This window comes from Bos grunniens, chromosome 7 (genome assembly GCF_055505025.1).
Source record: "Bos grunniens cultivar Pamir isolate PY7600 chromosome 7, Bosgru_T2T1.0, whole genome shotgun sequence".
Classification (NCBI taxonomy): domain Eukaryota; kingdom Metazoa; phylum Chordata; class Mammalia; order Artiodactyla; family Bovidae; genus Bos; species Bos grunniens.
In genome coordinates this window covers 19,647,586-19,661,902 of record NC_141171.1, presented here as the reverse complement: position 1 = coordinate 19,661,902, position 14,317 = coordinate 19,647,586, and the positions used below count along the sequence as shown (strand labels likewise).

Here is a 14,317-nt window from a genome sequence, read left to right as displayed (position 1 = left end):
GTTTCTGTGGTTTCCAACCCACATGAAATGACTATAAAGGGTTTTTATAATGAAAAAAAAGTCACTTTTATTGGCTTTGTTTTCTAAGTAGTGGTCAAGGGCCAGTCCGGGGACAGAGGGTTTTAAAGCACAAGGTCACTGTTAGTTGCGGATATGAACTTGGTTCTGACGGTGCCCATGGCCCTGCAGGGCTGATGAGGGGCAGGGAGATGGGGTAAGTGAGGTCTTTCCCGAAATACCAGGAGGGGTGCTGCGGGCTGTTGTCCTTGACATTCGGAGGGCGAAGGCCTGGGGGGCAGGCCTCATTGTGGACGTGGGGTGAGTGGCACCTCCATTCTGAGCTTCTCTAGACCAGGGAAGGGGGTAGTGGGTGGTGTGTGTGTGTGTGTGTGTTTGTTTCTGTAGACCAGGGAAGGGGGTAGTGGGTGGTGTGTGTGTGTGTGTTTCTGTAGACCAGGGAAGGGGGTAGTGGGTGGTGTGTGTGTTTCTCTAGTGGGTGGTGTGTGTGTGTGTGTGTGTTTCTCTAGACCAGGGAAGGGGGTAGTGGGTGGTGTGTGTGTGTGTGTGTGTGTGTTTCTCTAGGCCAGGGAAGGGGGGGTAGTGGGTGGTGTGTGTGTGTGGTGTGTGTGTGTGTGTGTTGCCCAACCAAGCACCTGCAGGCAGTTGTTTAAACAGTCGCTTCTGTTGTGTGTCCTGCTGGTGGCCCAGCCTCTCTGTCCTGGTGGATTAGAGGCCGGGTGTGGTTCTGCTTTCTGGGCCTGGCACCCCCCACTGTGGTTTGATTGGACTTGAGACCGTCACTGAACTCGGATTCTGTGAACCGCCGTTTCCAGCGTCACCCCCTCTGCTGACCATCTGGGATGGGCAAAAAGGCAAGAAAGGCTTGGGGAAGGTCCCAGACTGGTCCCGGTGTCCGGCCTTGGCCAGCTCCCCTGGCAGACGTGATCCTCTGGGGACAGCTTGTGCATTCGTCGGGGGCTCAGAGCACTTGATCATTTCTGAGAAGAGGGGGCATCTCGAGCCCTCTGTCAGGGAGGTGGCCAGCTGAGGGGTGCAGGTGTGATGGGTTCTGCGAGGGGGGCACTTGACAAGGCTTATTAGGCTACTGGCGGTCAGCAGCTCTCCCAGCATCTCCTGGGCCCCAGGGAGCAGGATCAGGGGGACTGGACCTCCACGGCCCCACCTTCCCGTGTGCAGCCCACCTCCCAGGGTGCCTTGAGGACTCAAGGAAAGCATGGCTGGAAAGGAAGCGTGTCCAGTAGCTGCCAACCCAGCCCCTGGTCTCCAGCCTGGAGCATGTGACCAGGACCTGAACACATCAAACATGTTTTTGTTTTGTGGGTAGGGGGTTGGCCACACCACGTAGCTGTGGGGTCTTAGTTCCCTGTCCAGGGATCAAACCCGTACCGTCAGCAGTGAAAGCCCAGAGACCTAAACTGCAGGACCTCAAGGGAAGTCCCTCGAGCACCTTCTGTCATGAGTTCCCTGGGGTCCCTCCCTTTATTCCTTCATTGGCAGCTTCTGGGCCCAGGGCCTCAGAACATCAGCTCTGGACCCCTGTGATCAGCCATGACCCGGGGTGCTGCTGGCTGGGGTGGTGCATCAGGAGGGGACATGTACTCACTCCCCCCCACCACCTGCACCATCTGGCCCTCAGTTGTGGCAGTTACTTCAGCTTTGCCTTCACAAAGCCCTGTGGCCTCCCCCAAAGGTCAGCAGAGGTGGCAGGTCAGCAGAGGCAGCGGGAGCCCACCTGCCCCAGGACGACAGCATTCTGGTATGTTCGGGGGTGTGCGCTGTTAGCTGCTGGACGTGTGCTTTCAGAACAAGGATGGAGCTGCCTGGAACCCAGGACGGAGGAGCAGGAGTGCCTGCTAACTGGTGGCTAGAGGACCCTGGCTGGGGTGGAAGACCCCCAGAGTTTATAAAAGATAAAATGGCCCTCGTCAGGGTGCAGAGTGGAGAACTTTCTAGGCAGGCACCATACCCTTTCTTGAGCGCTTGCTCGAGATCTTCAGGCTAAGGCCCACCACCGGGGGTCTTAGCTGCCTGGGGTTCCTCAGCCAGAAGGACCAGCCGAGCTCGTGCCCAGGGAGGCAGGTGGGCGGTACAGACAGGCCTGGCGCCGGGTGTATGGTGTGGTGGAACTCCAGGACCCAGAGCTTCCGGGGCTTGGAGCTGGTTGCGGGCAGGGGAGGAGCTCCTACAGCGGCTGCCCATCGGCGGGCAGGGCGAAGGGCCCCACCAGCCAGCCAAGCGGAGGGCCTTGCTGCACGCTCCGCAGCACCTGCTCCAGGCCCCGCCATGCCTGGCCCACACCCTGGCGGCTCTCAGCCAGCCGCTTGACTGGCAGCTCCGCCACCGTGGCGGCTGAGGAGACCAGGCCATAGAGCTCACAAATGCTGTGCCGAGCCTGCTGGAGCTGCCACTGAAGCTCCGTGGGGAGGCCCTGGAGGCCAGAGGCCAGGCGGCTGTAGGCCACATGGAGCTGCTGGACGAGGTCGCAGGCCTTGGACAGAGCCCCGGTGGCCAGCACCTGTGCACAGAAGGAGTGAGGTAAGGGGCTGGAGGCAAGGGGCGGGCCCACTAGCCCCTCACTGGTATGTACTCACCTCCCCAGCGGCGGCTTCCTCTGCTTGGCTGCTCGCATCCCCAGCCGGAGCCTGCTGGGCCTCCTCAATCTAGGAAAAAAAGAGCCCAGCACAAACGTGATGGCTTCTCAGCGGGGACCGCCTCTGACACACTCAGGGTGGCCTTCCCTGGCCCAGCGTCTCATGTCTACCCTTCCCATGGCATGGGGGAGTGCTTTGGAGCCAGAGGGTGGTGCGTCAAGAGGCAGTAATCCTGGTGCCTTGTGAGGTCATCAGGCATTCAGAGAGCAGGATGGCAGCGGCACCGTCACCCCAGCTCAGCACCCCCCACCCCCACCCCCAACATCTCCCAGAGGCCTTGGAACCAAGCTCCTCACCATGGCTGCCTGTGACCTCCCCTCCTGCTAACCTCCCATAGTGCTCTGTTCCGGCCACACTGGCCCCTTCTTGTCCCCGAGCATGTCCGGTGTGCTGCTGCCCCAAGGGCCTTTGCACATGCCACCCACTCAGCCTGGAATGTGCTTCCTCTGGCCCAGTGCGGGAGGCTCCAGGCCCTCTGCATCAGATCTCTGTTTCCCTCCTCAGAGGCTATCACTGTCCAGTTATCATGAATTTCTGTGTTGATTTCCCCTCTTGGGTTGGAGCTCTGTCATGACCGTTTGCTCCTTGTATTTTGGGTCCCTGGTACATAGGAACCCCCCATCCCCATTGACTAATCTTTCTTGTCATCTTGAGACCTCAGCAAGTGGACCAAATATGCACTTCAACTTTCCCTCGCCCTCCCAGCCCTTGCCCCAGCAGTCGACTCCATCAGGGGGCTCCTGCTCATCTGCAGGTTACCCTGTCGAAGACTTAGGCCATAATGTCCACCACCCACATACCCAGGGCAATCCGAAGTATCTCCTGCTGAAAGTCTCCAAGGCCTTAGAGGGTCTTGGCTCTCTCAATTCCTGTGTCTAACCTGGATGCTTTGCTCTGGAAATATATCTAGAACTCAGCTCCTCAAACCTCCTCTCTCATCTCCCATCTCCATTCCTGGACTCCTGTGGCTTGTCCTCCCCACAGGAGCCAGAGCGATCCACCTCAGTAAAGCCTCTGTTGGATCAGGCCATCTTCACTTTACAGTCCTGGGCACTGTGGGGTATGGAGCAGCCTCCCTCACCCCCAGCCTCTCAATGCCAAGAGTCCTGCCGAGTGACCATCACTGACGTTTCCAGGCTTGGCCCAGTGTTCCCTGGGGACAGGACTGCCCAGTTGAGACCCTCTGGGCTGGAGCAGTGGTCCTTAGATGTGGTTCACCACAGACCCCTGGGTGCTGATTGAAAACACAGGCGCCTGAGTGCATCTTAGGGATCCTGACTTGAACAGCTTGGCTGGGTTCCTTGCCACCTGAGTAGGTGGGGCTGCTCAACATTTAAGACCCGTGAGCTTGAGAACCTGGAGGTCCTCAGAGCTGGGGCTCCATCACCGTCTACATCAACCATGGACTGGATGCCACTTAACTTCCTACTACAGCAGGTCAGCCCCACCGCCCATGAGGAGTTGGCGTGAGTGTTGGCAGTGATGCAGGGGAGAAAGCCTGGGGCTGGGGAGTGAGCGGAGCCGGCGAGACAGCACAACCCTGCTGGCTGGTGCCTGTCTCCACAGGGGCATTCAAGTCACCTTTGAGGAACTTCACTGGTGGTCCAGTGGTTAAGAATCTGCCTGCCAATGCAGGGGACACAGGTTCAACCCCTGACCCTGGAAGATGCCACACGCCTTGGAGCAACTAAACCTGTGCGCTACAACTAATGAGACCAGGCTCTAGAGCCGGCAGGCCACAACTACTGAGCCCACATGCTGCAACTACTGAGCCTGTGCTCTGCGACAAGAGAAGCCACCACAGTGAGAAGCCCGAACACCACAACTAGAGAAAGGCTGCTTGCAGCAATAATGCCAAATTAAAAAAACAAGTCCTCCTTGATTGGGCCCCCTTTCTTGCATCACTAAACTCCAGCCAGATTGCATGGGTTCCTTCTACCCCATCCGCCCCTCCCTTCACTTTACCCTCCCCACCCCGGGCACCCTTCTGCTCCTCAGAACACACCTAGCTTGTTCTCAGGCCACTTAGAACACTTTGCACAGGATGTGACCCAAATGGACACGCCCCAGCCCTGGTGTGCGTTTCTGCATGACTGTCAGGTCTCCTTCTCTGCAGCCTCACTGGCTGCGAGCGTTGGGTCACGTGTCCATCTCCCCCACCCCATCCCAGGAGGCAAGCTCCTTGAGAGCAGGCCCATGACCAAGTGGGTGATGGGCACGTATTGGGTGCTCAGTGCGTGTCCGTCCAGTCCCCAACCCGAAGCTGAGGAGCATGCCTGGGAAGGGGCAAGGCTCTTACCTCCCTGAAGACGTCCTCAAGCTGGGCCAGCGCGTCCCGTGCCTGGAACTCGCTGTGCTGCAGGTGGCTGAGGGCGTGCTCGAAAGCCCGCTGGCGGAAGCCGGGGGCCACGTCACCCAGACGCACGAAGTAGCTGCCCTGGTCAGCCGTGACCTCCCTCCGCCTGGGCTGTGTAGCAACCAGCTGAGCTGAAAGGGAGGACGGGGTTGCTCAGTCCTCACGAGAGGCCCCTAGGCCGTCAGGGGCCTGGGGGTGTACAGACAACCGTGGCCCTGGGAGCTAGGACCGGGCTGTCCTTACCTTGTTCCTCGGCGCTCATGGGCTGGAAGATCTCTCCCAGCTCCTCCAGCTCGTCCCGGAGTGCTGCAAAGCCTTGGGCTCCTTCCTGGCCATGGGTGGTGGCCCCGGGAGCAGCATCCACCTTGCCCAGGGTGGCCTCTTGGCTGAACACGGCCTCAGCTGACTGAGGTCCATGGTTGCTGAGCTGAGCCTGAGGGGAGCTTGGGATGGTTTGTTCTCCTTCATCTGGGGCCCTGGAACTGGCAAGTCCAACTGAGGTGGCAGCCTTGGAATCAGGTAACCAGTTTGGGATGATGCCCACCCCAGTGTGCATACCTTCTTCGGCCACATGCCCTACGCTGCTGAGCCCAGAGGACATGGCACCTTTGGTACCAGTCAAGATGGTCATGGTAGTGTCCATGCCAGTCTGGATGGCCTCATTGCCCACATCCATTGCTCCAGTGATTGAAGTAGACAGAACATCTTTGGTGCCAGTCAAGATGGACGTGGTGGTGTCCACGCCAATCTGGACTGCCTCCCTGGCCACATCCATTGCTCCACTGATTGAAGTAGACAGAACATCTTTGGTGCCAGTCAAGACGGACTTGGTGGTGTCCATGCCAACCTGAACAGCCTCCTTGGCCACACCCATTGCCCCAGTAATTGCAGTAGACAGAACATCTTTGGTGCCAGTCAAGATGGATGTGGTGGTGTCCATGCCAACCTGAACAGCCCCCTTGGCCACTCCCATTGCCCCAGTGATTGAAGTAGACACAATATCTTTGGTGCTAGTCAGGACAGTCTTAGTGGTGTCCATGCCAGTCTGGACAGCCCCTTGGGCCACACCCATTGCTCCAGTGAGCCCAGTGGACACGGTGTCTTTGGTGCCAGTCAAGATGGTTTTGGTAGTGTCCATGCCAGTCTGGACTGTGCCCTTGGCCACACCCATGGCTCCAGTGAGCCCAGTGGACATGGTGTCTTTGGTGCCAGTCAAGACAGTCTTGGTGGTGTCCATGCCAGTCTGGACAGCCCCCTTGGCCACTCCCATGGCTCCAGTGAGCCCAGAGGCAACAACATCTTTGGTGCCAGTCAGGACAGTCTTGGTGGTGTCCATGCCAGTCTGGACAGCCCCCTTGGCCATACCCATGGCTCCAGTGAGTCCAGTGGACACGGTGTCTTTGGTGCCAGTCAGGACAGTCTTGGTGGTGTCCATGCCAGTCTGGACAGCCCCCTTGGCCACTCCCATGGCTCCAGTGAGCCCAGAGGCAACAACATCTTTGGTGCCAGTCAGGACAGTCTTGGTGGTGTCCATGCCAGTCTGGACAGCCCCCTTGGCCATACCCATGGCTCCAGTGAGTCCAGTGGACATGGTGTCTTTGGTGCCAGTCAGGACAGTCTTGGTGGTGTCCATGCCAGTCTGGACAGCCCCCTTGGCCACTCCCATGGCTCCAGTGAGTCCAGTGGACACGGTATCTTTGGCGCCAGTCAAGACGGTCTTGGTGGTGTCCATGCCAGTTTGGACAGCCCCCTTGGCCACTCCCATGGCTCCAGTGAGTCCAGTGGACACGGTGTCTTTGGTGCCAGTCAAGACAGTCTTGGTGGTGTTCATGCCAGTCTGGACCGCCCCCTTGGCCACTCCCATGGCTCCAGTGAGTCCAGTGGACACGGTGTCTTTGGTGCCAGTCAAGACAGTCTTGGTGGTGTCCATGCCAGTCTGGACCGCTCCCTTGGCCACTCCCATGGCTCCAGTGAGTCCAGTGGACACGGTGTCTTTGGTGCCAGTCAAGACGGTCTTGGTGGTGTCCATGCCAGTCTGGACCGCCCCCTTGGCCACTCCCATGGCTCCAGTGAGTCCAGTGGACACAGTGTCTTTGGCGCCAGTCAGGACAGTCTTGGTGGTGTCCATGCCAGTTTGGACAGCCCCCTTGGCCACTCCCATGGCTCCAGTGAGTCCAGTGGACACGGTGTCTTTGGTGCCAGTCAGGACAGTCTTGGTGGTGTCCATGCCAGTCTGGACAGCCCCCTTGGCCACTCCCATGGCTCCAGTGAGTCCAGTGGACACGGTGTCTTTGGTGCCAGTCAGGACGGTCTTGGTGGTGTCCATGCCAGTTTGGACAGCCCCCTTGGCCACTCCCATGGCTCCAGTGAGTCCAGTGGACACGGTGTCTTTGGCGCCAGTCAAGACAGTCTTGGTGGTGTCCATGCCAGTCTGGACCGCCCCCTTGGCCACTCCCATGGCTCCAGTGAGTCCAGTGGACACAGTGTCTTTGGTGCCAGTCAAGACGGTCTTGGTGGTGTCCATGCCAGTCTGAACAGCCCCCTTGGCCACTCCCATGGCTCCAGTGAGTCCAGTGGACACGGTGTCTTTGGTGCCAGTCAGGACTGTCTTGGTGGTGTCCATGCCAGTTTGGACAGCCCCCTTGGCCACTCCCATGGCTCCAGTGAGTCCAGTGGACACGGTGTCTTTGGCACCAGTCAAGATGGTCTTGGTGGTGTCCATGCCAGTTTGGACAGCCCCCTTGGCCACTCCCATGGCTCCAGTGAGTCCAGTGGACACAGTGTCTTTGGTGCCAGTCAAGACAGTCTTGGTGGTGTCCATGCCAGTCTGAACAGCCCCCTTGGCCACTCCCATGGCCCCAGTGAGCCCAGTGGACACGGTGTCTTTGGTGCCAGTCAGGACAGTCTTGGTGGTGTCCATGCCAGTCTGGACCGCCCCCTTGGCCACTCCCATGGCTCCAGTGAGTCCAGTGGACACGGTGTCTTTGGTGCCAGTCAGGACAGTCTTGGTGGTGTCCATGCCAGTCTGGACCGCCCCCTTGGCCACTCCCATGGCTCCAGTGAGTCCAGTGGACATGGTGTCTTTGGCACCAGTCAAGACGGTCTTGGTGGTGTCCATGCCAGTCTGGACAGCCCCCTTGGCCACTCCCATGGCTCCAGTGAGTCCAGTGGACATAGTGTCTTTGGCGCCAGTCAAGACAGTCTTGGTGGTGTCCATGCCAGTCTGGACAGCCCCCTTGGCCATGCTCACTGCGGCAGTGAGCCCAGTGGACATGGTGTCTTTGGTGCCAGTCAGGACAGTCTTGGTGGTGTCCATGCCAGTCTGGACCGCCCCCTTGGCCACTCCCATGGCCCCAGTTAGCCCAGTGGACACAGTCTCTTTGGTGCCAGTCAAGACAGTCTTGGTGGTGTCCATGCCAGTCTGGACAGCCCCCTTGGCCACTCCCATGGCTCCAGTGAGTCCAGTGGACACAGTCTCTTTGGTGCCAGTCAAGACAGTCTTGGTGGTGTCCATGCCAGTCTGGACAGCCCCCTTGGCCATACCCATGGCTCCAGTGAGCCCAGAGGAGACAGCATCTTTGGTGCCAGTCAAGACAGTCTTGGTGGTGTCCATGCCAGTTTGGACAGCCCCCTTGGCCACTCCCATGGCTCCAGTGAGCCCAGTGGACACAGTGTCTTTGGTGCCAGTCAGGACTGTCTTGGTGGTGTCCATGCCAGTTTGGACAGCCCCCTTGGCCACTCCCATGGCTCCAGTGAGCCCAGTGGACACAGTGTCTTTGGTGCCAGTCAGGACTGTCTTGGTGGTGTCCATGCCAGTCTGGATGGCCCCCTTAGCCATACCCATGGCTCCAGTGAGCCCAGTGGACACAGTGTCTTTGGTGCCAGTCAACACGGTCTTGGTGGTGTCCATGCCAGTCTGGACTGTGCCCTTGGCCATGCTCACTGCTCCAGTGAGCCCAGTGGACACGGTGTCTTTGGTGCCAGTCAGGACGGTTTTGGTGGTGTCCATGCCAGTCTGGATGGCCCCCTTAGCCATACCCATGGCTCCAGTGAGCCCAGTGGACACAGTGTCTTTGGTGCCAGTCAACACGGTCTTGGTGGTGTCCATGCCAGTCTGGACTGTGCCCTTGGCCATGTTCACTGCCCCAGTGAGCCCAGTGGACACTACATCTTTGGTGCCTGTTACTACTGTCTTGGCGGTGTCTATACCGGTCTGTAGGGCTCCTTTGGCCACACCCACTGCCCCAGTTGCCCCACTGGCCACAGCATCCTTGGTGACTGTTAGTGTGGATTGGCTCATCCCCAGGCCTCCCTGGACCACACCTTTAGCCGTGTCCACGATACTAGCCATTCCTGTGGAGAGAGCATCCTTGGTCCTGGCCATCTGGGAGGACACCAGCTCCTTTGCCCCGGAGATCATCTGATGAGGCAAGAGACTCGTGATGAAGCAGAGTTGAAAGACACCTCTCCTCCCTACCCTAGATCTCCTCCTCCCCCCAATTCTTGACATACCCTGGGGAGTGGGACCTGCTCCCTGGAGACCCGGCCAGCTCACCTCTCACCCCAACACACCCCCTACTCTGGCTTCCAGGACACAGTCCATCAAGCTCCATCGCAGAGCCCTGTGGTGCCCAGATGTGGTAGACCCTGACTGTTGACAGCTATGCCGCAGCACCCTCTTTGCCCAATATCCCGTAGTCTGGGCTCAGCAAGTCTTAGAATTACATGTTTTGTTCATCTTGCCTAATCTCGGTTTACATAAAATTTTGAGCCTGTTGTCCCCATCACAGGGAGAAATTTGAGGTGACCAAATGCTCGTTAACATGGATATATTCAAGTAAATGAAGGGGATCCAGGTTTAGAAAAGTGATAACTGGGGATTTCCCTTGTGGTCCAGTGGCTAAGACTCTGCACTCCCAATGTAGATGGCCCAGGTTCGATCCCTCATCAGGGAACTAGATCCCCAATGCTACAACAAAGATCAAATACCCCTTGTGCAGCAACTAAGACCTGGCGCAGCCAAATAAATATTATCTTTTAAAGTAATAACCAGAAAAGTACAGGGCTAAGTATTGGGTCTGAGCCATAGGAACCAAGTTGATAACTTGGTATGTCATTTTTTTTTAATTTATTTATTTTTGGCTGTGCTGGGTCTTTGTCGCTGAGTGGGTTTTTCTCTAGTTGTGGCAAGTGGAGGCTACATTCTAGTTGTGGTGTGGACTTCTCATTGTGGTGGCTTCTTTTATTGTGGAGCAGGCTTTGGAGCACAGGCTCAATAATTGTGGAGTATGGACTCAGTTGCTCCAAGGCATGTGGGATCTTCCCAAATCAGGGATCGAACCCTGGTCTCCTGCATTAGCAGGCAGATTCTTTGCCACTGAGCCACCAGGGAAACCTGGTAGCACAGGGCAGTTTCTGCTAGTTCTTCCAAACTGCTGAAGGGTTGTGATGGCCTCAAGATGGCTACCACTCAGCTTCAACCAGGAGTGTGCTGTTTCCAATTCAGGTGTTCCTAAACCTGAGTGATCCTGCCCCGATGATCCTAACACTGGGCAATGTCTCGGGACATCTGCGGTAGTCATGACTTCAAAGAGAGCATGCTCCTGGCATAGAGTGGGTGGGTGTCAGGAATGCTGCTAAACACCCCACAATGCCCAGGACAGCCCCCCCCAGAGGATGATCTGAATCTGAATTGGCCATGATAGCGAAGTTGAGAAGCCCGGAAATAGTCTCACCACCTGCCCTTCTGCCCAACATCATCTCAAGTAGGTACCTTGCCCGCAGAGACCTGGGTTCAAATCCCAGCTCTCTCCCGTACTTGCTGTGTGACCTCTGGCAAGCCACACCCCCTCTCTGAGCCTCATCTCAGAAATGGTGATTAAGACAGCACCTCCTTCAAAGACTGGTAAAAAAAGGAGTCAAGGTCCCTGACCAACTTTGCAGGTAGCAGACACTCCACTAATGAAGTGAAGAGGGATGGAGGGGGAGGAGTGAAAAAATGGGGAGAGGGGCCCTAAGCTGCTAGAGTCTGCTTTAATTTGGGCCAGAGGGCAAACCAAGCAGTACTTTGCCCTCCGAGGAGCTCAGATATGGCCAAGCTGAGGGCAGAGGGGAGTCAAAGAAGACTCTAGAGTGGGGTGTGTGCTGAGTGCAAGGGTTGGATTGGAGCTCTGCCACCCTGCTGTGGCCCTCAGTGGTCTGACATCAGCCACTCTGCTTGCCCTGACCTTGGGGACAAGGTTGCGTGGGTGGTTCCCATTCATCCAGGACCGAGGGTGGATGCAGTGCTGGCCATTGTTCAGCTTCTGACTGCCCAAGGTTCACATCCCAAGCTACCTTGTCTTCCTGTGTGACTTTTGACAAATGGCTTGGCTTCTCCGTGCTTCAGCTTTTATGTGGGGTGCTATTGCTCCCTCCCTGTTGCAGTGGGGAGGATTAACTATTAAACAGCACGTGTAAAGCACTTAGCCCAGAGCCTGACCTGTGGTGAGTGCATTGCCACTGTTTTGGTCATATTGTGCTGGGTACAGCACCAGGGTGGGAGTTGGCGGGGAGTGGGGTGTCTGTAGACCGGATGGTGCCAGGGAGTACTGCACCCATTTCACAGATGCAGAAATAGAGGCTCCAAGGGGAAGACTGGCCTGTTACCCCACAGCGGTACACACAGGGGTGTCTGCTTTTTCCTTGGCCTATGACAACCCTCCGGATGGCAGGAACCGAAACATCCAGGGAAGAGGTATTCCAGAGGGAGGCAAGGCCATCAGACCAGGCTCAGCTAGCCCCTCTCACCTTGTCTGAAGGCAGCAGTGTCTTCTCTAACCCCTTGGCCGTCTGCTCCGGGTCAGCGGGTGCTGGGGGGACAAAAGCCAGTGAGGCAACCTAGGGAGGGACGCGGGCTAGCATCAACCACCCTGGAGCCCATTGCACAATCAGCGGGCACAGCCTGAAAGGTCAGGAATGTCCCAGCAACCCTGCCGGGGACAACAGAAGGTGATATCCATGACCATGGGCCTAGCTCAGTCACTGACCTCACCGGGGGCTCCCTCAACGCCCAGGACTGGCTTCCTGGCACAGGGGTTCCCTAGAGTTCTCTCTGCTGGGGTTCTGGGTGCTGAATGCCCATCGAGGAGGGGGGTGGCGGCCGCAGGGAAAGGAGTTGGGGCCCTGCCTTGCCGCGCCTGACTACAGCTGGCAGCTGCCCACCCAGCTTGGATATACAGAGCAGAAGTCAGCTGCTTGGGGCTCTGGGCCCAGAGCTGCCACCTCAGCCTGCACTCCCCTGCTCCAGCCCCTCTTTGGGCCTTGGGGCTAGGGCCGCCCTGAGCACTCTGGCTGAGCAACTGGAGGCTGTGTGACCCCAGGGAAGCCGCTGTCCCCATCTGGAACTGGGATCAAAATCTCAGATGAGCTTAGACCCGTGGAATGTCCACGATACATCAGAAATGGGGTGATGGAAGGCGGAGGGGGCGTTGAGAATATGGGAGCACGGCTGTGTCCATGCCCCTATTCTGGCTGACTTGTGCCCCATCGGGTCACTTGTATTGATGCTCTGAGTCCCCACCTGGCACTAAATGAGCATGCCAGTCTCACAGGGTCTATTGAGGCGACACAGGCACATAAGCGCCCCCAAGTTTGGCAGAAGTCCCTTCTGGGGTGCACCTCCTGAGCCCCTGCCTCGTCCATGGAGCTGTCCACTCACCCTGAGCCTGGGGCTGGGCGGCCTCCTCGGCTGGAGCGCCTGCAGACTCGGCAGCTGGCTGGGCCTCTCTTGCTGAGCTGTGGGCATTGGCCACCAGGTTCCGGGCAGCACTGAAGCCAGGCAGGGACCCAAAGAAGCTGCCCAGGGTCTACATGGGGTAGGGGGTGTGTGAGTAGAGCCAGGTGTGGTGGGGTGGGGCAAGGGGCACATCAGACAGCCCTGGGTTCCCAGACCGCCCCAGACCCTTCCTCCTAGGTGACCTCAGGAAAGTGTCCCAGCCTCTCTGAGCCTCAGTTTCCTCACCTGAGCAATGCGCAGGTTCAGTCTACCTCCCGGGGACAGAGGAAATAATCCTCTGGGTCTCTAAAGACCTTTTCCTTTCAGGGCCCACATCTCACAAATGGGGAAACTGAGGCTCAGAGAGGGGCTGAGGCTGGCCCAAGGTCACATAGCAGGGGAAGAACTGAGGTTTGAGTGCATCCTTCCACCCCTCACCCTCCAGCTGGGGACCAGATGGAAGACTGGCATGGTGGCTCTCAGAGCCCTCCCAACCAACCTGGGAAGCCCCTTCAGACCCCAAGACTATGGAGGTCACCTCCCTAAGGTTCCAGGGGCTTCTCAGGGCCCAGCTGGGGTCGTTTCCTCCCATGCCTGCCCTCACCTTGCCCTTGGGTTTGGGGGGATCCTGGCCTCCATCTCGAGCAGACATGGTAACACTCTAGGCAGCTGGAAGGAGGTAGAGATGGGGGAGGGGCATGAATGGGGGCTCCTGGGCCTCCTGCCCAACACCCATAACCCCGAGCAGTCCCCCAGCTCCTGCCCGGAGGCTGGCCTCACCCCTGGCATTGCTCACCTGGACCGTGTGGGGGTCCCTTGGAGTGACAGGCGGTGCAGCCGGCAGCTGGGCTCTCAGCTCCCAGGCCTTATAGGGTCTGGGGTGGTGCGGGCCGGGCTGGCTGAGGCAGGCAGCCAGTGGGTTGGGGGAGGGCTCTGGGTGGTCACGTGACTGCCCGCCTGCCCGACCGGCCCAGCGTGGGCCCAGTGCCCAGCACCTTTCCCCTGCTCCCAGCGCCCGGCAGCCTCTGCCCACAGCACCTGCCCCCACCAGGCTGAGTGATTCACGGGTCGTCCCATACCCTCGAGGCACAGCCTGCTTACCCTCTCAGCCTCTGGTGTCCACCTGGGTGATGGGTGTGTTCCAGTTGCTTTGCGGGGCCACCTTGCCTTGGCCAGTTACCGTCTGTGTGCTTCAGCTGCCCCTCCAGACACCTCACCATGGCCCACAGGGTCTTGCTTCCTCCCTCTTTCCCCCTCCCTCATCACACTTCAACGACCCAGGGCTCCTCTCTGTTCCTCCAGATTGCTAGGCCTGGTCCTGCTCCAGGACCTTTGCACCTGCTATTATTATTCCTTCTGCCTGGAGCATCTTCCCCAGACACCCCCATGGCTTCCACCCTCACATCCATCAGGGCTGTCTTTTGTTCCCTGCAACAGGATGGCACCCAGCACACAGGTGGCACTTAAGGAATGTTTGGCTAAATGGGCCAACTCAGAGGGTGGTTGTGAGCATGAAATGAGGTCATGCATGTA

General features: G+C 58.2%; 1 protein-coding gene across 2 annotated transcripts; it reads right to left on the bottom strand.

Moving 5' to 3' along the window:
* Nucleotides 1–41: 41 nt before the first annotated feature.
* PLIN4 (perilipin 4) lies at nucleotides 42–13,719 on the bottom strand. 2 transcript variants are annotated; one of them, XM_086410063.1, is made up of 8 exons: nucleotides 13,581–13,719; nucleotides 13,389–13,453; nucleotides 12,728–12,875; nucleotides 11,818–11,879; nucleotides 5,272–9,448; nucleotides 4,972–5,159; nucleotides 2,613–2,681; nucleotides 42–2,536 (listed from the first exon to the last, which is right to left on the bottom strand). In XM_086410063.1, the coding sequence occupies exons 2-8, from the start codon at nucleotides 13,434–13,436 to the stop codon at nucleotides 2,204–2,206; spliced, it is 5,025 nt and encodes a 1,674-aa protein (XP_086266189.1). In that variant the 5' UTR covers nucleotides 13,437–13,453; nucleotides 13,581–13,719; the 3' UTR covers nucleotides 42–2,203. The 2 variants fall into 2 exon arrangements, with proteins under 2 accessions (XP_086266189.1, XP_086266190.1); XM_086410064.1 differs by having other exon boundaries at nucleotides 9,352–9,448.
* Nucleotides 13,720–14,317: the final 598 nt, after the last annotated feature.